The sequence below is a fragment of the Lepus europaeus genome, chromosome 17 (assembly GCF_033115175.1).
Source record: "Lepus europaeus isolate LE1 chromosome 17, mLepTim1.pri, whole genome shotgun sequence".
In the NCBI taxonomy this organism is placed as follows: Eukaryota; Metazoa; Chordata; class Mammalia; order Lagomorpha; family Leporidae; genus Lepus; species Lepus europaeus.
This window is the reverse complement of record NC_084843.1, coordinates 58470337-58494255: the sequence shown is the minus strand read 5'-3', so window position 1 is coordinate 58494255 and position 23919 is coordinate 58470337. Positions and strand designations below refer to the sequence as shown.

Below are 23919 nucleotides of genomic sequence, written 5' to 3'. Positions count from 1 at the left end.
TCTGTATTTCATGAGATTAGTTTTTCCTGCACATTTTTCATCACTTTTAAGGAAAATTTTTGCTTCAAATGAACTATTTGATGTTTCATAGTCTCAATTTTGTAATTTTTAAAAGGATTTATTTATTTATTTGAAAGGCAGTTAGAGAGGCAGAGAGAGAGAGAGAGAGGTCTTCTATCTGCTGGTTCACTCCCCGAAATGGCCACAACAGCCGAGCTGGGCCAATCCGAAGCCAGGAGCCAGGAGCTTCTTCCGGGTCTCACGTAGGTGCAGGGGCCAAGACGGACCGTCTTCTGCTTTCCCAGGCCATAGCAGAGAGCTGCATTGAAAGAGCAGCCGGGACTTGAACTGGCAGCCATACAGGATATTGGCACTGCAGGTGGCAGCTTTACCCGCTATGCCACAGCACTGGCCCCAATTTTTCTTTGACAATTTAGGTAAATGTGCAACAACTTATATTGTGATAAACTTAAGCCAGGAAATTTGGTTTATCCATCTTTCTGTCCTTAAAATTTCAGACATTTGTTTGATGCATAGTAAGTAATCTCTAACTCAGTGTTTATTCAAACATTAACACGGCAATGGTGGAGGAAAACCCCTTGAAGTAAACTTTATCCATACGCCCAGGCAGCAAAGTGTTTCAGTCATCCTGGTGTTGGGTGCAAGAGGAGAACAAACATGGATGCAGTCAACCAATTGACCACCAAAATGCTCAAAATATAGAATTCCAGTATTTTACCAAGAACATTGGAGTTCATAAGTGAAGGCCTAGTCCTTGCCTCAAGAAAACCTGCAGTAGGGCCTGCGCTATGGCCCAGCAGGTTAAAGCCTCAGCCTGCGGCACCCGCATCCCATATGGGCGCAGATTCATTGGATCCAGCTCTTTGCTGTGGCATGGGAAAGAAGTAGAAGATGGCCCAGCTCCTTGGGCCCCTGCACCCACATGGGAGACCTGGAAGAGGCTCCTGGCTTCAGATCAGCTCAGCTCTGGCTATGGCCCTCATCTGCGGAGTGAACCAGTGGAATGGAAGACCTCTCTTTCCGGCTAGATCTACCTCTCTCTGTGACTCTTTCAAATAAATAATTCTAAAAAAAAAAAAAAGAAAAGAAAAGAAAAAGAAAATCTGAAGGGGCTGGCGCTGTGGCATAGTGGGTAAAGCTGCTGCTTGTAGTGCCAGCATTCCATATTGGTGCCGCTTCAAGTCCCAGCTGCTCTCTGCTATGGCCTGGGAAAGCAGTAGATGGCCCAGGTCCTTGGGCCCCTGCACCCATGTGGGAGACACAGAAGCAGCTCGTGGCTTCTGGCTTCTGATTGGCCCAACTCTGGCTGTTGCGGCCAACTGGGGTGTGAACCAGCGTTTGGAAGACGTCTCTCTCTGCCTATGCCTCTCTGTAACTCTTTCAAATAAATAAGTAAGTCTTTTTTTAAAAAAAAAAAATTCCCTTTAAAAAAAACCTGCAATCTGCTTGACAAACCACAAAATTGTGTGATAACTGCTATACCTGACACCACTGCTTACAGAACAGGGCTTATTACCAACAGATGTTAGAGAGGATGTCCCAGAAAACCACTGAATGGCAAATTGTCGTTAAGGCTTATAAAATACGTACCTTCCTTTTAAACATAAGTCTGCATAAAAGGCACAAACCCAAAATTCCAAGAAGCACACAAATGGCCCCTCTGGGCTCAAAGGTGGTCAAATTATTACACTGAGTCCAGTCATCAGCATAAAATTCAGTAGCAAATGGAAGAACTCATATATTTGCTAGGAAATGTGATTTTTTTTTTTTGAAAGACAATGTTAGAAAAGTCTTCCATCCACTGACAAACTTCCCAAATGGCCAGTGCCGTGGCTCAATAGGCTAATCCTCCACCTGCGGCACTGGCACACCGGGTTCTAGTCCCTATTGGGGCGCCGGGTTCTGTACCAGTTGCCCCTCTTCCAGTCCAGCTCTCTGCTGTGGCCCGGGAGTGCAGTGGAGGATGGCCCAAGTGCTTGGGCCCTGCACCCACATGGGAGACCAGGAGAAGCACCTGGCTCCTGGCTTTGGATCAGCGTGGTGCACTGGCCGCAGTGGCCATCGGAGGGTGAACCAATGGTAAAGGAAGACCTCTCTCTCTCTCTGTCCACTCTGCCTGTCAAAAAATTAAAAAAACAAACAAAACAAACAAACAAAAACAAAAAAACAACCTTCCCAAATGGCTGCAACGGCCAGAGCTGTGTCAATCTGAAGTCAGGAGCCAGGAGCTTCTTTTCGGTCTCCCACACGGGTGCAGGGGCCCAAGGACTTGAGCCATCCTCCACTGCTTTCCTAGGCACATGAGCAGGGGGCTGGATTGGAAGTGTAGCAGCCGGGACTCAAACCAACCCCCATACAGGATGCTGGGGCTACAGGCCAGGGGTTTAACGCACTGTGCCATAGCACTGGCCCCAAAGTTCTGTTTGAATGTCAATTCTGCCAAGCCTGTTTCCTCATATCTGTATACTATATTCTCTTAAAATTAGTGGGACAATTCTATTTTAAAAAGTTTGTATATGGAAGAGCTAGTGTTGTGGCACCGCAAGCTAAATCCTAGCTGCTCCATTTCTGATCCAGTTCCCTGCTAATGTACCTGGGAAAGCAGCAGTGAATGGGCCAAGTACTCGGGCCTCTGACATTCACATGGGATACCCAGATGGAGGTTCAGGCTTCTGGCTCTGGCTGTTGTAGCCATTTAGGAAGTGAACCAGTGGATGGAATCTGTCACTCTGCTTTTCAAATAAATACATCTTAAAAAAAAAAAAAAAAGTTAAGATGCTACAGGACACCCACATCCAGTATCAGATTACCCAGGTTCAAGTCCCAGCTCCACCCTTGATGTGCATTTTGGGAGGCAGGGGGTGATAATTCGAGTTGTTGGGCCCCTGCTACCCACATGGGAGACCTGGAGTGAGTTCAAGTCTCCTGGCTCAGGCCTGGCCTAATCCTATTACCTATAATTAGTTCAGATAACCAGCATCTTTACTGTGGACTACTCTTATAGCCTCTTTTTTTTTTCCTTATAGCCTCTTAATGCAGTTTCTAGGCCTCCAGTCTAGCCCTGCTCCAGTCCATCCTCCTCAGTACAGCCAAAATTAAATCCAACCCTTTAATGGTTCCCCAATCTTCAAGCAGAGTTTTAAATTTCTTAAAGATGCAATAAGACCTTTAAGACCTGGTCCCTGTTAAACACTAAATCCCTGTCTTATTCTTCCCCTCTGCCTATCACATGTAAGCCATACTGAACTACTTGCGAGGTTCTTCTTTGCCTCCAAGTTCCTGTACCTGTTGTTCTCTCTTCCTATAAGCCCTCTTCCTACCATAAACATGGCTAGATCAACTGATACTTCTACTTTACTTCTCTGTTGAGTATCATTTCTTCTAAAAAGCCTCCTGACTCATAAAACTTATTAGGTACACCTAACAAGGTTCTTGGTATCCCATATCTACCTTTATTTTAGCCTTTGTTAATCTCTATCATAATTGCTTAAGTGTTACAGCCTAATTTTCTTGAGGTTAGTTATAGCACAACTGTATTCCCCAATAACTAGCATAGCAATGGACACACAGTTGACATTCAGTAAATTAATGAGTACACTGCTTCTGCAGCCTCTCAATGAACTATAGTTAGAGTTTAAACCACTGTACCTAACCAACATAGCACCAGTTTGTCAGCCTTTAATGTAGACAAGATTTCATATGTTCTAAGATATTACCTATGAAAGGAATGATCTGAATATAAATACACCATATTTTGTAAAATGTGAGTGACCTTAGCAAAATTAACTTGACTGTCAAATTTTAGGAAATTTTAAAAGACTACAGTTAGAAAATTCTTAAGGCACAATGAAAAGAGACAATAAAAGGAATTTTTTTATTCAAAGGTATATCTGGATAAGTAGATATGTTTACAACCATTCTTGTGAAATACTTTTTAAAAAAATACGACCAACTTCTTTGCAAATAGCAGACACATACACTTCAACTATGATGACCTAATTTTTGGTGGATAATGTACATGATTAGGCAGAAATACACAAGCTCACACTGGCAGATTATCAAATACTCAGTCAAAATTCCGTTTGTGGCCCCCACTTCTTGATCGATTTCTCCCACCTCGTCTTCGACCATCTTGTCGACTTCCTGACCGACTCCCCTGTCGACCCTGTCTACCTGACCGGCCACCTGATCGACCACCTGATCGACCACCTGATCGGCCTGACCGGCCACTTGACCAGCCACTCCTTTGTCTCGAATTAGAAGATGTGTTTCCATCATAATATTCTTCAATTTCAGGTAATTTGGCTGGGACTGAGAGGATCCAGTCTGAATCATGCCACTCTGCCTGTTAGGGAAATTTTTAGGGTTAATATAAATGCAAAACAGATTCCATAAGCAAGCACATGAGTAAAGGAAATCCCCTCTCACAGCCATCCCAATTAAAAAATTAAAATCCCAATTAAAAAAGCCATCCCATTAAATCCAAAGTGTCTAGAACAAAAACAGAAGCCAGAAAATAAATAAAACGAAAGCATGTTTAAAGCTCATTCACTAACTTTTAGTCTCAGTAGAGACACTGAGGCTCATTTCAAGATTCTAAATTCATCCAGTTTATACTTCTGGAAGAGAGCACTCTCTGGTTTCTCAGCACTTAGCAGATAGACCATTAATAACCGGTACATTTTTTCAGCAATTATAGACAAGAGCAAGAAGTAGAGAGCGGATGCCAGAGAATAAACAACATAGCCATTGGAAACAATTTAGTAATGAAGTAAAAATCCAGGACACAAATCAGCAGCTTATAAGAGCATCAGTGTGTTTTATCTTGCTAGATCAACTGCTGTTCATTATGATCATGAGTTGTCAAGGAAAATTGGTAATCAGATACCTTGTTCGTAAGAATGCGAAGCAATAAATAACCACACATACCATTAGTGGCCAAAATCTTAAAAATGCACAAACCGGGGCAGGTATTTAGCCTAGCAGTTAAGATGTCTGCATCTCATATTAGAGTGCCTGGGTTCAATTCCCAGCTCAAGCCCCTGACTCCAGCTTCCTGCTAATGCAGATCCTGGGAAGCAGTAGTGATGGCTTAAGTAGCTGGGTCTCTGCCATCTGTGTGGAAGACAGGGATTGAGATCCCAGCTTCAGGGGTCGGTGCTGTGGCACAGCAGGTTAAAGCCCTGGCCTGAAGTGCTGGTATCCCATATGGGCGCTGGTTCTAGTCCCCCTGCTCCTCTTCTGATCCAGCTCTCTGCTATGGCCTGGGATAGCAGTGGAAGATGGCCCAGATCCTTGGGCCTCTGCACCCGTGTGGGAGACCCAAAAGAAGCGCCTGGCTCCTGGCTTCAGTTTGACACAGCTCTGCTGTTACAGCCATCTGGGGAGTGAACCAGCAGATGGAAGACTCTGTCTCTACCTCTCTCTGTAACTCTGTCTTTCAAATAAATGAAATAACTTAAAAAAAAAAAAAAAAGAAAAGGTTTGAGATCACAGCTTCAGCCCAATCCTTCAGCCTTTGGGGAGTAAACCAGCAGCTCTGTCTCACTCTCTGCCTCTCAAATACAAAATAAGATATAATTTTTTTACAAAGTCTAAACACGGCAGGTACTCCATTACCAAAGAAAACAAAACAACCACAAACCTTTTGGCTACACAGTCACCCTAAAACGTTCATCTTAAAAAGAAAAACATGGGGCACAGCATGTAAAGCCACTGCCTGCAGTGCCAGCATCCCATTTGGGTGTTGCTTTGAGTCCTGGCTGCTCCACTTGCAATCCAGCTCTCTGCTATGGCCTGGGAAAGCAGTAAAAGATGGCCCAAGTCCTTGGGCCCCTGCACCCACGTGGGAGACCCGGAAGCTCCTGGCTCCCGGATTCAGACTGGCTCAGCTCTGGCAGTTGCAGCCATATGGGGAGTGAGCTAGCAAATGGAAGACCTCTCTTTCTCTGCTTCTTTGTGACTCTGCCTTTCAAATAAATAAATCTTAAAAAAAGGGGGGGGGGGGGGCGGCACTGTGGCGCAGTGGGTTAACACCCTGGCCTGAAATGCCGACATCCCATATGGACACCGGTTCGAGACCCGGCTGCTCCACTTCCTGTCCAGCTCTCTGCTTTGGGCTGGGAAAGCAGTGGAAGAAGCTCCTGGCTTCAGATCAGCACAGCTCCGGCTGTTGAAGCCATCTGGGGAGTGAAACATCGGACGGAAGACCTCTCTCTCTGCCTCTCCTCTCTCTGTGTAACTCTTTCAAATAAATAAATAAATATCTTTAAAAAAATAACTGTCTACAATATGTTATACATTTTTAAAAGGACCTCGGAGGGGAGGGCCTGTGTTTTGGTGAGGAGGGTAAAGCCACCACCTCAGATATCAGCATCCCATACTGGCACAGCTTTGAGTCTCAGCTGCTCCACTTCCAATCCAGCTCCCTGCTAATATGCTTGGGAAAGCAGTGGGAGACGGCCCAAGTGCTTGGGCCCCTGCCACCCATATAGGAGACCTGGATGGAGTTCCAGGTTCCTGACTCCAGCCATCAAGGGCCATCTGGGGAGTGAACCAGTGGACGGAAAATCACTTTCTCTCTCTCCTTCTCTCTTTGTAACTCTGCCTTTCAAATAAACAATCTTAAAAAAAAAAAAAAAAAAAAAAAAAAAACCCTCAGAAAAAGAACTAATCCGATTCTTATTTCAGTTTGTGTGTGTGTGTTTGTATGTGTGTACATGCAGGGATCAATAGATAAACTCTTCACTATAGAAATCTAGTGGACAACCTCTTTCTTTTGTAGGAAAAGTAAAAATTTTAAAAGTTTTTATTGATTTATTTACTTTTTGAAAGAGAAAGAATGGCAGACAGAGGTCTCTCATCTGCTGGTTCACTTGCCAAACACCCGCAACAGCTAGGACCAGGTCAGGCTGAAGCCAGGTGCCAGGAACTCAATTCAGATCCCCAGTGTGGTGGCAGGGACTCAACTACTTGAGCCATCAACTACTGCTTCCAGGGTTACTTTAGCAGGAAGCTGGAATCAGGAGCTTGGTAACAGGCACATAAGGGTTATTATAATATTCTATCATTTTGGAGGATGGTATTGTGGCATAGTGGGTAAAGCTACCTTCTATGACACTGGCATATCATACAGGTGCCAGGTCATGTCCTGCTGCTCCATTTCCAATCTAACTTCCTGCTAATGGCCTGGGAAATGCAGCAGAAGATGGCTCAGTGCTTGGATCTGTGTCACCCACATAGGAGATCTAGATTAAGCTCCTGGCTCCTGGCTTCTGCCTACCTCAGCCCTGGCTGGTGTAGCCATATAGGGAGTGAACTAGCAGGTGGAAGATCTTTCTCTCTCCCCCTCTCTCTCTTTTTCAAATAAATAAATAAATAAAAGACATTATCTTTTAGAGAAACATACTTTAAAAAATAAAATTTTTAAAATACCTGTAAACTTTCTGACTCGGTTGTAGGAACATCAAAGCAAACACCCTAAAAGAAAAAAAATATTTTTATTTGAAAGTTAATTGTTTATCAATAAACTAATATTTGCTGGTAAATTAGGCTTTAATGAAAGGATTAGATTTGTCCCATGATTGCAGAGAGGATCAAAATAGATAAACTATCAAAGCCTGACAGAGTGGAGCTTAATATATTTTTCTAAATTTGAAAAGTAACACCACAGTATCTAATGATTAACTACAGTGAATAAGAATCTACTCTCTAGTAGAAGTTTTTGTAAACACTATAAAATCCCTTATAAGGGCCCGGTGCCGTGGCTCACTTGGCTAATCCTCCACCTGCGGTGCCAGCATCCCATATGGGCACCGGGTTCTAGTCCCAGCTGCTCCTCTTCCAGTCCAGCTCTCTGCTGTGGCCCGGGAAGGCAGTGGAGGATGGCCAAGGTGATTGGGCGCCTGCACCCATGTGGGAGACCAGGAGGAAGCTCCTGGCTCCTGGCTTCGGAATGGTGCAGCACCGACCGTAGCAGCCATTTGGGGGGTGAACCAAAGGAAGGAAGACCTTTCTGTCTCTCACTGTCTAACTCTACCTGTCAAATAAGTAAAAAAAAAAAAAAAATCTCTTATAAAATCATTCTTATAATACATTCCTTTAAAACTTCAGTGTCAGAAACTTTCTCTCTTGAAGAGCTTCAGTGTTTATCAGATAACGAGGCTGATATAACTGAGAGTATCTCCTCTTTGATCTTGGCTGCCAATAAACTGGAAGTTTATTTAATATTCAAGTACAACTACTAGTTTGGCCTGTGCATACTGTAATACTTTCCCTCTTCTCTACTTTGTTTTGAAGGTGTAAATTTGTCTCATACTTGCCTCAAATCTTTTTTCAGGGTAAGTAAGTAATAAGAAACTTTGAGACAAATGATTATTTGCAATACCCAATCTAGTTAATAAATTCTATTCTAGAATTAATCTATGTAGTAAATTAGATGAATAAATATAACATCTCTCAAAACCAAAAGAAGAAATCCTAGTCACCAAGATTATAGAGTATCAACTGTTAAATAAATATTAAAATACCTCAATTAATTCATACTATTACCCTCATTAACAATCAATAACAGCCACTTAACAAACAATAATACATGTTCTCTAAATACCTCAATTAATTCATACTATTACCCTCATTAACAATCAATAACAGCCACTTAACAAACAATAATACATGTTCTCTAAATTATAGAGCCATGTAACTCTTCCAAGCATTAGTTACTTAGTCTTGGAGCATAAATATACAGCCACATATAATATATATACAAAAGCAGAAACTTAGATAACCTGGGTATTAAATAGTGAAACCAAGCAGAATGACTTCCAGCTCTAAGGTCAGACTGTTTACATAACACCCAAATTTATAACTGGAAACAAACTAACACATAAAGAAAGCAGTATTAGTCATCCCATTAGACTTCAAAAAATAAATAAATAAAAAGGACGTACAAAATTTTCCAGTCTTTATAAATGATTGAGGTAGTTGATTAAAAAGATTTTTTTTTAATCTGTTTTTTTTTTTAAATCTGTTGATTAAAAGATCTTTTTTCTAGAAAAGCCTACCATATTTCCTTTCAAAAGGCACATTCTGGTAACTTGGGACACAGCATTACTACTCAGCTTTCTGTTAATCTCTTTCCATGCACAGCTGACATCCTGTATTTCTTCAGGGCTTTCCAGAGTCATGGTCACAAACCCCTAAGGAATAAAGTCACATTATATTTAGAAAAAATCAGCAGCAGCAGAACAATGGCTATAGACCTTCATGACTTTTTTTTTTTTTTTTAAGATTTATTTATTTATTTGAAAGTCAGAGTTACACAGAGAGAGAGGAGAGGCAGAGAGAGAGAGAAAGAGAGAGGTCTTCCATCTGATGGTTCACTCTCCAATTGGCCACAATGGCTGGAGCTGTGCTGATCTGAAGCCAGGAGCCAGGAGCTTGTTCCAAGTCTCTCATGCAGGTGCAGGGGCCCAAGAACTTGGGCCATCTTTTACTGCTTGCCCAGGCCAGAGCAGAGAGCTGGATCAGAAGTGGAGCAGCCAGGTCTCAAACTGGAGCCCATAAGGGATGCCAGCACTTCAGGCTAGAGTGTTAACCCACTGCACCAAAGCACCAGCCCCAACCCTCATGACTTAACTGTGTACTTTCTTATGAGCCAATGGTATAACATAGCCACTAAAAAAATAACTTCTTTGCAACTACATTTTGGAGGTCGGCACTGTGGTGTAGTAAGTTGTTTTGGTTTTTTGTTTTTGTTTTTTTTTTTTTGACAGGGAGAGTGGACAGTGAGAGAGATAGACAGAGAAAGGTCTTCCTTTGCCGTTGGTTAACCCTCCAATAGCCGCTGTGGCCAGCGCGCTGTGGCCAGCACACCGCGCTGATCCGAAGCCAGGAGCCAGGTGCTTATCCTGGTCTCCCATGCAGGTGCAGGGCCCAAGGACCTGGGCCATCCTCCCCTGCCCTCCCGAGCCACAGCAGAGAGCTGGACTGGAAGAGGGGCAACTGGGACAGAATCCGACCCCCAACCAGGACTAGAACCCGGTGTGCCACCACTGCAGGTGGAGGATTAGCCTATTGAGCTGTGGTGCCGGCCTCAAATAAATCTTAAAAAAAAAAAAAAAGAGGTCAAGGTGCAAGACTGCCCACATTCAGATCTTAACTCTTAAAAAAAAAAGTACAAAATATGAATGAAGTACTCTTGCCAAAAAATTTAACCTGCATATAAAATCAACTTCTGACACTGCTTCCAGCTTATAGGAAAGATTTTGGATAAAGGCAAAAGTAAATGATGCACTAAGAAAATAAATTCAGAAAAATACAGGTGAAGTATTCTACTAGACAGCTTACCTAGACTTTTCACAAATACACACAAAAAATCAATACGATGAAAAATAAAAATTTTCAGTTACAGACTGAAAAAATCCGAAGAGACTTGAAAACCAAACACAACCTTATTTGGACCTTGATCTGTGTGTGTGTGTGTGTGTATGTATGGCAAGAAAGATGGGTATAATAAGTTACTCCCAGTACAATGATATTTGGCTAAACTATTAATGACCTGCCAGGGAGACCAATCAGCTGCACTCATTTGTGCTACACCAAATAACTTACATGTAAGTTAAGCTGCTCTGCCCCTTTTGCTCCCTACCCCCAATGGGCTGCCCAAAATTAGTCTACACAATGGTTATTCAAAAACCTGTCAGCAGTCTCTTATCTGATCAAGATCCCCAAGACCAGGCTCTTTCTCATTCTCTATCCAGACATCAGAGAACTCTCCCACTGATGAGTGTCTCCTTGTTTGTACCCAAGTAATTTTAATTACTTGCACATTTGGTGTGGTATGTTTTGACATCTGGTAACAACCTTCTAGTAGGCCTGGTCAGATGGTGTTACAAAAATGCATGTGCACACAGATACCTCTCCACACATACATGCAGTCCTTACTTTGCCAGCTACCGTATTAACTGCATAGTCTGTTTCTTACTTGGCATGGTTCTGCAGCAAGCTACAAAATGAAGAGTAGGTTCTGGTATACAAGTTTCAACTAGCACGATACTGTGCAAAGAAAGAATTTTTTATTTTTCTCTCCAAATAGATACTTTTCGGATTATGAGGCAAATCTGTTTGTTTGTTTAAAGATTTATTTATGGGGTCAGCGCTGTGGCGTAGCGGGTAAAGCTGGCGCCTGCAGTGCCAGCATCCCATATGGGCACCAATTCAAGTCCCGGTTGCTCCACTTCAGATCCAGCTCTCTGCTGTGATCTGGGAAAGCAGTAGAAGATGGCCCAAGTGCTTGGGCCCCTGCACCCGCATGGGAGACCTGGAAGAAGCTCCTGGCTCCTGGCTTTGGATCGGCACAGCTCCAGCCATTGAGGCCATCTGGGAAGTGAACAAGTGGGTGGAAGACCTGTGCCTCTCTGTAACTCTTCCTTTCAAATAAATAAATATATTTTTTTAAGATTTATTTATTTATTTGAAAGCATTACACAGAGATAGAAGGAGAGGCAGAGAGAGAAAAAGAGGTCTTCCATTTGCTAGTTCACTCCCCAGATGGCCGCAATGGCTGGAGCTATGCCGATCTGAAGCCAGGAGCTGGGAACTTCTTCCAGGTCTCACACGTGGGTGTAGGGCCACAAGGACTTAGGCCATCTTTCACTGCTTTCCCAGGCGATAGCAGAGAGCTGGATCAGAAGTGGAGTAGCCAAGACTTGAACCGGTGCCCATATAGAGTGTTGGCACTGCAGGTGGTGGTTTTACCCACTACGCCACAGCACCAGCCTCAATGAGGCAAATCTGAATACGGACTACATTAGATGATACAGAACTATAAATCAATTTTCACAGATGAGATTATGGGTCTGTGATTATGGAGGAGAATATACTTATTCTTAGAGGATGAGTACTGAAATATTTAAGGATCAGGCTGTGATGTTTTAACCTACTTTCAAATGGTTCAGAAGAAATACAAATGAAAATAAAAAGCAAATGCAGAATATTAACAGTTGTTAAATCTAGATGGAAGGCATATGGTTATTTATTACCCTCTTTTTTCAATTTTTCTATAAGCCTGAAAATTTTGAGGAGATAGCTGTCAAAAAGCATTTCTTGGGGGTAGGTGTTGCAGTGCAGTGGTGGGGTAAGCCACCACTTGGGATGCCTGTTTCTCATATAAGAGTTATGAGTTAGAGTCCCAGCTACTCCACTTCTATTTCAGCTACCTGCTAATGCATCTGGAAGACAGTGAATGATGGCCTAGACACTGGGGCTCCTGCAACCCCCATGGGAGACACAGATGGAGTTCCTGGTTCTTGGCTTTGGCCCAACCCCAAAGCTGCTGTGGGCATCTGAGGAGTGAACCAGTGAATGGAAGATATCTATCTCTTTGCTCTCCCTCTCTGTCACTCTGCCTTTCAAATAAATCTTTTTTTTTTTTTTTTTAATAAAAAGGCATTTATTGAGGGGCTAGAGAAAATGGGAAGCCTAATTTCTAAACAGAGCAAAACAGTTTTTTCCTGCATAACAAGCAAAGTATATTGAAGAGATTAAATTCAGTACTGAGTAATTCACTCTACAATATCTGCAATGGTTCAATTTTGACTTTTTCCCAACCACATACAATTTCCTCACAGATTTCTACCTTCTCAGAAGTGATCAAAGATCGTGGTTCAAAGCTTGATGCACCAGAAATGTGGGCTAATGCTGCAGCCAGTGCATCCACTGCCCCTTTCTCTTCTATCAGTCTCTGGGCTGATGGTCGGAAAAAATCCACAGCAGCATAAGAAACAGAAGCCAGAGACCTACGGTTTAAAAATAATAAATTTTCTTGGTCAAGACACAGCGGAAAAAAAAAAAAAGACAAGAGAACGAATGGGAAAAGAGTAACATTTTTGTATTTTAATAAAACTAAATGTCGCTGGTAAAACTGGTGATTAAAATGTTCTGATACATGAACTAGGAGAGCTTAAAGATGAATAGCCTAACACAAAAGGAAATATTATTCAGCAAGTTCAGAAAGCATACCTGATGGCATCCATGCTTTTAGATTTAACTAAATCCATTGTAGAAGGAACACCTACACGTTTAAAAGTAATTCCCTGAAAATGAAAGAATTACATTAAAGAAAAATGGAAGTCTTTACAAGTAATTCCTAAGTTAATATAGTTTGTTGAATTTCCACTTCTTGGATTTAAAGATTTCCAAGCCCTAGCAGACAACAAAAGATCTGCTTTTTCTAATAAATCACTGATTTATTCCAAAATTCCAAAAAGGAAATTTTTTTTTCAATTTTTCCTAAGTTAAAATCATGGAATTTCATTTGCAAAACAAATCTGATGCTAAAGAAGAAAAAGATGTTTAAATTTATCAACTTTTTTCGTTATTACCACATCTCATTTTATAAAGTATATGAAATAGTATATAAAAAAGGTCAAAAATATGAAAAATGTGAAATACTTCAAAAATCTAGACCGCAGAAAATGTTTAATTTCTTATATAAATTGGCCACTGTACCATTAAGTACCGTTATGTAACATATCTTAACTATTACACAAAAACTGTGTCACAGCCACCCAGTCTATGAGCTGGACCTTGAATTACTGAAATCACAGTGCACTTCTAATTTTAGTATCAAGGGAGGAATTCAAGGGAAAAATGAGAAAGTCAGTTCTTCTGTCTTCGCAACAAAAGCTGTATTAAAACACAGTCTTGCAGCTGACATAAATTTAGCTCTCCACAAGCTTCATATCCAAATGCTGCTTACATTGAGAAAAGTTATGAGAATAGAAAATGAGTTATCTTCTGAGAGACCAATTAGATAAAAAGACTGAAATAATTTAACTCTACTTACTGCTTTTTGTTCCACATATCTTAGTTGACCTCTTTCTCTTGGTTGATAAAAACATATGCAAATCCCTGTCCGGCCAGCTCTACCTGTGCGTCCAGAGCGATGGATATAGGACTCAACATCCTAAAAATAAAAGTGGTAATACTTTTTCAAAATCTGCTAATAACAGTAATAACATTTTTATTTCAATCCTGTTGCATGTACTTTTCAACGTCCCAAAGAATTTACACAGCTGTATTTTGGGGCAAAGATTTTTATTCACCTCACACCAGAGTACTTTCTACTTCCTTTGCATGATTTTATTGCTCTGTTTCAGCACCAAACAATGAAGTTAATCATTTGCAAAGCCACCACATGCTGACCAATTTAACACCACACTAATAAACAATAGCCTTAGAGTATATCAAGCAATTCTGTGTCAATAAAATAGGAATTTTTAAAGTTACTCTTATCTTCCCCAAACCAAATCCCATTTCCTACCTGTGGAGGAGAACTTTGAATCACCAGGTCAACTTCAGGAATGTCCAAACCACGGGCAGCCACATTGGTTGCCACTAGAACTTTAAAACTACCTTCTCTGAAGCCTTTCAGAGTAATTTCTCTCTGTGACTGTGCAATGTCCCCATGTAAACACTGGGCATTCTATTTGAAAAGAGGGGAGAAATTAAGTGTGAATAGCTCATATTTGCAAATGATAACACAGTAACACTATACAGTCATGCTCCTTCTGCATTTTTTTAAAAGATTTTATTTATTTGAAAGACAGATATATAGAGAGAGGTCGAGACAGAGAGTTCTTCCATACGTTTGTTCACTCCCTAGATGGCCACAATGGCCGGAGCTGCACTGATCCGAAGCCAGGAGCCAGGAGCTTCTTCCTGGTCTCCCATGTGGGTACAGGGGCCCATCTTCCACTGCCATCCCAGGCCATAGCAGAGAGCTGGATTGGAAGAGGAGCAGCTGGCACTAGAACCGGCGCCCATATGGGACGCTGGCGCTTCAGGCCAGGGCGCCATAGCACTGGCCCCTGGCATTGTTTTTTTTTTTTTTTTTTTGACAGGCAGAGTGGACAGTGAGAGAGAGAGACAGAGAGAAAGGTCTTCCTTTGTTGTTGGTTCACCCTCCAATGGCCGCCGCGGCCGGCGTGCTGCGGCCAGCACGCTGCAGCCGGCGCACCACGCTGATCCAAAGCCAGGAGCCAGGTGCTTCTCCTGGTCTTCCATGCGGGTGCAGGGCCCAAGCACTTGGGCCATCCTCCACTGCCTTCCCGGGCCATAGCAGAGAGCTGGCCTGGAAGAGGGGCAACCGGGATAGAATCCGGCGCCCCGACCGGGACTAGAACCCGGTGTGCCAGCATTGTTTTTTAATCTTCTTGTTTCCTGATAATTTTAACAATGCATGCTTATTATCTTTATTTATTTATAAGTCAGAGTTACAAAGAGAGAGAAGGAGAGGCAGAGAGAGAGAGAGAGAGAGAGAGAGGTAGGTCTTCTATTGGCTGGTGAACTCCCCAGTTGGATGCAATAGCTCAAGCTGTGCTGATCCGAAGCCAGGAGCCAGGAGCTTCCTCTGGGTCTCCCATGCAGGTGCAGGGGCCCAAGCAACTGGCTTATCTTCCACTGCTTTCTCAGGCCCCAGCAGAGAACTGGATCGAAAGAGGAGCAGCCTGGACTAGAACCAGTGCCCATATGGGATGCCGGTGCCACAGGCAGAAGACTAACCCACTGCACCACAGTGCTGGCCCTGTTATAGTCTTTTAAAACATCAAACACAAAATATTTAACATAAAATGTACATGTTTCTCTAATACCAACCAACCTCTCAGAACTAATTCACACTTTGGTGCATATTTTTTTTTAATATTTATTTATTTGAAAGGCAGAATTACAGAGAAGCAGAGAGAGAGAGAAAGATAGAAGTCTTCCATCTGCTGGTTCACTCCCCAGATGGCCACAATGGCCAGAGCTGTGCCGATCCAAAGCCAAGAGCTTCTTCAGGGTCTCCCACGTGGGTGCAGAGGCCCAAGGACTTAGGCCATCTTCTACGGCTTTCCCAGGCGACAGCAGGGAAAGCTGGATCGGAAGTGAAGCAGCCAGGACTCAAACCGGCACCCATATGGGATGCTAGCACTGCATGCAGCAGCTTTACCCATTACACCACAGCACAGGCCTCTAGTGCATATTCTATCAGCTATTTTATATTACTTATACATTAGCATATACTATAATTTATGTATTTATTTATAATGAATTATACTATTTAGGTACAATTTTGTTACCTACTTCATAAATCAAATACATATTTGCCCTGTCTCCATATCTGTAGATCTAACCCTACTTAACTGTTAAAAACTGAATACAATTTCTTCATATGGACATAGTATCATTTATTTTAGCAATACCCTACTTACAAGCAGTTAGGTCATATTCAAATATTCACCCACAGAAACAATGCTGCAATAAACAACTTTGTTCTTGTACTTATATCCCCAGATGCCTCAGTATATTTCAGTAGGACACCTACCTAGAAGTTGAATTTTCTGGGTCAAAAACTATGAACATGTAGTCTGGCAGTTAAGATGCCCATTTTTCCCCACATCAGAGCATCTGGGTTGGATTGCCAGCTCCAGCTCCCGACTCCAGCTTCCCATCCATGCAGACTCTGGGAAGCAGTGGTGACAGCTCAAATAATTGGGTTCCTATCACCTGTGGAGATTTGGATTGTATTCCTGACTCCTGGCTCGGGTTCAGCTCCAGTCACTGCAGCATCTAGGGAGCGAACACTGAATGGAAGATCTTTCTCTGGCTCTCAAATGTATTTTAAAATTACAAACATTTTAATATTTTTATAACTGTATTACAAAAGGTGTGCTATTTACTCGTTTTTTTTTTTTTAACTTATTTGATAGGTAGAGCTATAGACAGTGAGAGAGAGAGACAGAGAGAAAGGTCTTCCTTCCGTTGGTTCACTCCCAAAATGGCCGCCACGGCTGGTACACTGTGCCGATCCAAAGCCAGGAGCCAGGTGCTTTACCCAGCTGTTGTGGCCATTTAGGGAGTGACCCAGCAGATGGAAGATCTCTCTCCCTCTCTCTCTGTCCCTTTCTCTATAACTCTTTTTTTTTTTTTTTTTTTTTTCTTGACAGGCAGAGTGGATAGTGAGAGAGAGAGAGACAGAAAGGTCTTCCTTTTTGCCATTGGTTCACCCTCCAATGGCCGCTGCGGCCGGCGCATCTCACTGATCTGAAGCCAGGAGCCAGGTGCTTCTCCTGGTCTCCCATGCGGGTGCAGGGCCCAAGCACTTGGGCCATCTTCCACTGCCTTCCTGGGCCATAGCAGAGAGCTGGCCTGTAAGAGTGGCAACCAGGATAGAATCCGGCGCCCCGACCGGGACTAGAACCCGGTGTGCCGGCGCCGCAAGGCGGAGGATTAGCCTGTTAAGCCACGGCGCCAGCCTTATAACTCTTTCAAATAAATAAATACATCTTTCTTAAAAATTGCAAACAGGCCAGTGCGCTGCGGCCATTGGAGGGTGAACCAACGGAAAAGAAAGACCTTTCTCTCACTGTCCACTCTGGGTGTCAAAAAAAAAAAAATTGCAAACCAAAGTAAGACTCCTCTAGCCTCATGGTTTACACTCTGGTTAGATATGGATGTTAACCAAATAATAAGGCATGGAAAGAAATGTAGTTAACAAATTTAAGAGAACCATGTGGCCTGGTTTCGAGCCAAAAAAGACTGCCTGAAAAGTAAAGCTTCAGAAAGACCTGAAGATGGGGACTTGCTAAGTAAGATAGACTACTAGGAAGCCAGCACTGTGGCACAACAGGTTAAGCTGTGGTGTGGGACACCAGCATCCCATTCGAGTCCCAGCTGCTCTACTTGCAATCCAGCTCCCTGATAATGTACCTGGGAAGGCAGTGGAAAATGGCCCAAACCATTCAACATGTGGGAGACCCAGATGGAGTTCCAGGCTCCTAGCCTCAGTCTAGACCAGCCTGGGTCATTGTGGCCATTTAGGGCGGTAAACCACCAGATGGAAGATTTCTCTCTGTGTATCTCTCTCTCTCTCTGTAACTCTGCCTTTCAAATACACAAATCTTAAAAATAAAAAGGTGGACTAATAGAACCCTGTGATGAGAGAAAGTATAGCTTACATGAAGAGAATGGCAGAATGAGACAGAAATGTAATAAAAGGAGGCTGGAAAGGTAGGTAGGGGCTAAGCTGTAGCTGAATTCCAGAACTATATCTCATTAATGAAACTGGAAGGATTTGGTGAAGGGTGGAAATGAGGTATAAAGGAAAGAGACATACTAAATGTGACTCCCAGATACTGAGCTTCTAGAGCTAGGGTAGAAAATGAACCATTTTAAACCACAGGATATAGAATCCAAAAATACCTTGTAGCTATCTGATGGCAAATGGGGAGGAAAAAATTCAAGGGTGATACACAAATTTCTGCTTAGGCTTTGGGTAGATATATCATTCAACAATAAGGACAGTTAGAGTGGGTCTAGCAGTATAGAAAGAACGAACTTGATTTTAGGCACATAATGTGTTGAGATGTCTGGGGCCAGCAGAATAAACACTCTGGAGGCAGATCTAACCTGGAAAAAGATCTGAGCACTATTAGCATGTATACAATGACTGGAGCTAGGCTGGCACAGTGGCTCAACAGGCTAATCCTCCGCCTTGCGGCGCCGGCACACCGGGTTCTAGTCCCGGTCGGGGCGCCGGATTCTATCCCGGTTGCCCCTCTTACAGGCCAGCTCTCTGCTATGGCCCAGGAAGGCAATGGAAGATGGCCGAAGTCCTTGGGCCCTGCACCCGCATGGGAGACCAGGAAAAGCACCCGGCTCCTGGCTTCGGATCAGCGCAATGTGCCAGCCGCAGCGGCCATTGGAGGGTGAACCAATGGCAAAAAAGGAAGACCTTTCTCTCTGTCTCTCTCTCTCTCACTATCCACTCTGCCTGTCCAAAAAAAAAAAAAAAAAGACTGGAGCTACAGGTGTGATTTAATATATATGTATCTATATATACACATAGTTTCTATTATTTCTACAGTTATTGCCCATTTGCTGCAAAAAAAACACTACATTTTTTTAGGTCTTGAAACTATTTTTAGGGGCCAGTGCTGAGGCATGATAGGTTAAGCATCCACCTACAGTGCCGGCATCCCATAAGGGCACTGGTTTATGTCCCAGCTGCTCCACTTCCAATCCAGCTCCTTACTGATGGCTATGGAAAGCAGTGGAAGATGATCTAAGTGCTAAGACCCCTGCACCCACATGGGAGACCCAGAAGAAGCTCCTGATCAGCCTAGCTCCAGCCATTGTGGCCATTTGGGGGGTGATCCAGCAGATGGAAACTCTCTCTACCTTCAAATAGCCTTTTTTTTTTTTTTTTCTTTTTTTTTTGACAGGCAGAGTTAGATAGTGAGAGAGAGAAAAAGACCGAAAGGTCTTCCTTCTGTTGGTTCAACCCCAAATGGCCACTACGAACCCCAAATGGCCACTACAGTCCGTGTGCTGCGCCGATCCGAAGCCAGGAGCCAGGTGCTTCCTCCTGGTCTCCCATGCGGGTACAGGTGCCCAAGCACTTGGGCCATCCTCCACTGCCTTCCCGGGCCACAGCAGAGAGCTGGCCTGGAAGAGGGGCAACCGGGTCTAGAACCTAGCGCCCATATGGGATGCCGGCGCTGCAGGCAGAGGATTAACCAAGTGAGCCACGGCACCAGCCCAAAAGCCTTTTTTTTTAAAAAAAGATTTATTTATGTGTTTAAAAGTCAGAGTTACACAGAGAGAGAAGGAGAGGCAGAAAAAGAGAGGTCTTCCATCTGCTGGTTCACTCCCCAGCTGGCTGCATTGGCTGGAGCAGGAGCTTCTTCCGGGTCTCCCACACAGGTTCAGGGGCCCAAGGACTTTGGTCATTTTCCACTGTTTTCCCAGGCAATAGCAGAGAGCTGGAAAGGAAGTGGAGCAGCTGGGACTTGAACTGGTGCCCAAATGTGATGTTGGCACTGCAGGCGGCAGCTTTACCTGCTATACCACAGTGCCGGCCCCATCATCTGTATGTTTATACCGGACACTTGAAAGATCAAAGCTGGGGCTGGCGCTGTGGCACAGCGGGTTAACACCCTGGCCTAAAGCGCCGGCATCCTATAAGGGCACCAGTTTGAGACCCAGCTGCTCCACTTCCGATACAGCTCTCTGCTGTGGCCTGGGAAAGCAGAAGATGGCTAAGTTCTTGGGCCCCTGCACCAGTGTGGGAGACCTGGAAGAAGCTCCTGGCTCCTGGCTTCGGATCGGCGCAGCTCCAGCTGCTGAAGCCATTTGGGGAGTGAACCAGCGGATGGAAGACCTCTCTCTGCCTCTCCTTCTCTCTGTGTAACTCTTTCAAATAAATAAATATTAAAAAAAAAAAAAAAAAAGGTCAAAGCTAATGTTACACAATTAATTAAAATGATACTGGGGAAGACAGCATAGTCTTTAACTCTCTAATTCCTACATAAAAACAGAGCAACTAGGAAAACAAAACTAATCAAAAACATATCTATCGGGGACTGGCACTGTGGCACAGCGGGTTAATGCCCTGGCCTAAAGTGCCAGCATCCCATATGGCTGCCAGTTTGAGACCCGGCTGCTCCTCTTCAAATCCAGTTCTCTGCTATGGCCCTTGAAAGCAGTAGAAGATGGCCCAAGTCTTTGGACCCCTGCACCTGTGTGGGAGACCTGGAACAAACTCCTGGCTCCTGGCTTTGGATCGGTGTAGCTCCGGTCATTGTGGCCAATTGCGGAATGAACCACCAGATGGAAGACCTCTCTCTCTCTCTCTCTCTCTCTCTGCCTCTCCTCTCTCTGTGTAACTCTGTCAAATAAATAAATAAATCTTAAAAAAAAAAAAAAAGCACACATCTATGACAAAAATAAATGACAAAGTAGTTTTGTGATTTTCCAAACACAAGCAGGAAGGGTCAGGACCTGCAGGTGTGAGGGAAATTCACTAGTTCTGAGAACAGCTGCTTCTCTGAAAGCATATTTCTCAAGCAAATTGCTGAAAATAGCAACTGCAACTGGCCGAGCACACCCAGGGATCACTGTGAGGAGGCAGAAGGAAGGTCTACAGAGGTTGAAGTAGCTCTGGTTCCTCAAGAACTGGGCCTCACATGAACTTTCAAAACTAACAAGTCAATGCTTCCTATCTAGGACAACTGTCCTGAGGAAACACTGTCAGGCTTATCCAAAATAAGGAAGATAGGGGTAATAGGAGCAAAGGAAATGCAGAGATCCAGAAAAATTAAGGAAGAACACAGCTAGAGCTCAAAAAGTGGGACAACTTTTTTTTTTTTTTTAACAGCTTCATCAGTAGAATTTACAAAGAATATTTTTGAACACTAATAAAAATAACAGAGGAAGCAGTGCTAAAGCCAGGAAGCTAAAAAATTATTCTGACCCAAGTCTCCCCATTTAAAGTTCAGAGAGACTAATTTCAACTAAAACTGAGCAAAAGACATAATCACAATTACATCCCATAGAAAGTATTAAGGGGTTGGGGGAGAACAACTAGCAGAATAATATCCCCACAGATAATGAAAATATTCTTGGGTCCTTGCACTGACGTGGTAGATATAATTTGAGTTCCCAGCTTGGGACTTTGGCCTGGCCCAGCCTCAGCTGTTGTGTGCATTTGGGGAGTGAACCTGGAGCTCTATCTCTATCAAATAAAAACAAATACATAAATACATTTAACATTTATTTTTTCAAAAAGAAAAAAATTTAAAATTTAAGTGAATAAAAATGATGAGAAAGATGTAAAATCAGGTGAACAAGGGAAGCAGAAAAGGGCCTAGCACTGTGGTGTAGTGGGTTATGGCCTTGGAAAGCCATAGAAGATGTCCCAAGTCCTTGGGCCTCTGCACCCGTGTGGGAGACCCAGAAGAAGCACCTGGCTCCTGGCTTTGGATTGGCTCAGCTCCAGCAGCCATTAAGGCCACTTGGGGAGTGAACCACTGATGGAAGATTCTTTTTTCTTTTTTTTTTTTTTTGACAGGCAGAGTGGACAGTGAGAGAGAGACAGAGAGAAAGGTCTTCCTTTGCCATTGGTTCACCCTCCAATGGCCGCTGTAGCCAGCGTGCTGCGGCCAGCGCACCGCGCTGATCCAAAGGCAGGAGCCAGGTGCTTCTCCTGGTCTCCCATGGGGTGCAAGGCCCAAGGACTTGGGCCATCCTCCACTGCCTTCCCAGGCCATAGCAGAGAGCTGGCCTGGAAGAGGGGCAACCGGGACAGAATCCAGTACCCCAACCGGGACTAGAACTCAGTGTGCCGGCGCCGCAAGGCGGAGGATTAGCCTAGTGAGCCGCAGCGCCGGTCCCTTGTAAGTAATTTTTAAAAATCAGTAGTTCTACTGGAATATATTTTGGTGGTGGTCTTTTTTATGTTGTTGCTGGTACACAATGTACACTTTAAAAAAAAAAATTCCTTATTTATTTGACAGGCAGAGTTACAGAGAGAAAGAGGCAGAGAGAGAGAAAGAGAGAGGTCTTCCATCCACTGGTTCACCCCCTAAATGGCCTCAATGGCCAGAGCTGGGTGGATCTGAACTCAAGAATTAGGAGTTTCGGCCGGCGCCGCGGCTCACTAGGCTAATCCTCCGACTTGCAGCGCCGGCACCCCAGGTTCTAGTCTTGGTCGGGGCACCGATCCTGTCCCGGTTGCCCCTCTTCCAGGCCAGCTCTCTGCTGTGGCCAGTGAGTGCAGTGGAGGATGCCCAAGTGTTTGGGTCCTGCACCCCATGGGAGACCAGGATAAGCACCTGGCTCCTGCCATCGGATCAGCGCAGTGCGCCGGCCGCAGCGCGCCTACCACGGCGGCCACTGGATGGTGAACCAATGGCAAAAGGAAGACCTTTCTCTCTGTCTCTCTCTCACTGTCCACTCTGCCTGTCAAAAAAAAAAAAAAAAAAAAAAGAATTAGGAGTTTCTTCTGGGTCTCCCACGTGGGTGCAGGGGCCCAAGCACTTGAGCCATCTTCCACTGCTTTCCCAGGCCATAGCAGAGATCTAGATTGGAAGTGGAGCAGCCAGGACTTGAACTGGTACTCACATGGGATGCTGGCACTGCAGGCAGCGGTTTAACTCACTATGCCTCAGTGCCAGTCCCACAATGTATACTTGTTTTAGAATTTCAGACATATTTTTAAAAATTTCAGCCATGTTTTCTTGAATAGTAATTTTTAGTATTTGGTTTATCTGATTATTTTCTGCTTTAGGGACTTGAGATGTATGAATGTTGGCTCTTTTTTAAGATTTATTTATTTATTTGAGAAAGAGCGAGAGAGATACAAAGGTCCTCCATGGGGCCGGTGCTGTGGCATAGTGGGTAAGGCCGCCACCTACTGTGCCAGCTCCCATATAGGCACCGGTTCGAGCTCGGCTGTTCCACTTCCAATCCAGCTCTCTGCTGTGGCCTGGGAGAGCAGTACAAGATGGCCCAAGTCCTTGGGCCCATGCACCCACGTGGGAGACCCGGAGGAAGCTCCTGGCTCCTGGCTTTGGATCGGCACAGCTCCAGCTGTTGTGGCCATCTGGGGAGTGAACCAGCAGATGGAAGATCTCTCTTTACCTCCCTTCTCTCTCTGTGTAACTATTAGGAAAAAAAAAAAAAAAGTCCTCCAACCCGCTGTTTCACTCCAGCTGCAACGGCCGGAGCTGAGCCAATCTGAAGCCAGGAGCCAGGAGCTTCTGCTGGGTCCCCCATAGGGATACAGGGGTCCAAGCACTTGGGCCATCCTCCACTGCTTTCCCAGGCCATAGCAGCAAGCTGGATCAGAAGCGCAGCAGCCAGGAACCGGCACCCATATGGGATGCTGGCACTGCAAGCGCTACACCACAGCAATGGCCTGTTTTGTTTTTCAAGAGTCCTTTTGAAGACGCCCAAATATTTATGAATATAATATGGTATTTGGGGTTTGTATTAAGATCATTCCTCAAGAGAAGCAATCATTTAATCTAGGGGTTAAAATACCTTTGTTTGGGGCTGGCACTGTGGCACAGCAGT

General features: G+C 44.0%; 1 protein-coding gene across 2 annotated transcripts in view; it reads right to left on the bottom strand.

Annotated features, from left to right (window-relative positions):
- Positions 1-3888: 3888 nt before the first annotated feature.
- Positions 3889-23919, bottom strand: part of DDX50 (DExD-box helicase 50) — a 46177-nt gene continuing 26146 nt past the window's right edge. Inside the window, exons 10-16 of one of the 2 annotated variants that reach the window (XM_062213938.1) lie at positions 14345-14506; positions 13868-13987; positions 13042-13115; positions 12659-12818; positions 9084-9218; positions 7456-7500; positions 3889-4366 (exon numbers count right to left, since the gene is read on the bottom strand). In XM_062213938.1, coding sequence (XP_062069922.1) covers positions 4088-4366; positions 7456-7500; positions 9084-9218; positions 12659-12818; positions 13042-13115; positions 13868-13987; positions 14345-14506 — 975 coding nt within the window. In that variant the 3' untranslated portion in view covers positions 3889-4087. The remainder of the gene's footprint in view (positions 4367-7455; positions 7501-9083; positions 9219-12658; positions 12819-13041; positions 13116-13867; positions 13988-14344; positions 14507-23919) is intronic. The other variant, XM_062213939.1, reaches the window with a different exon arrangement.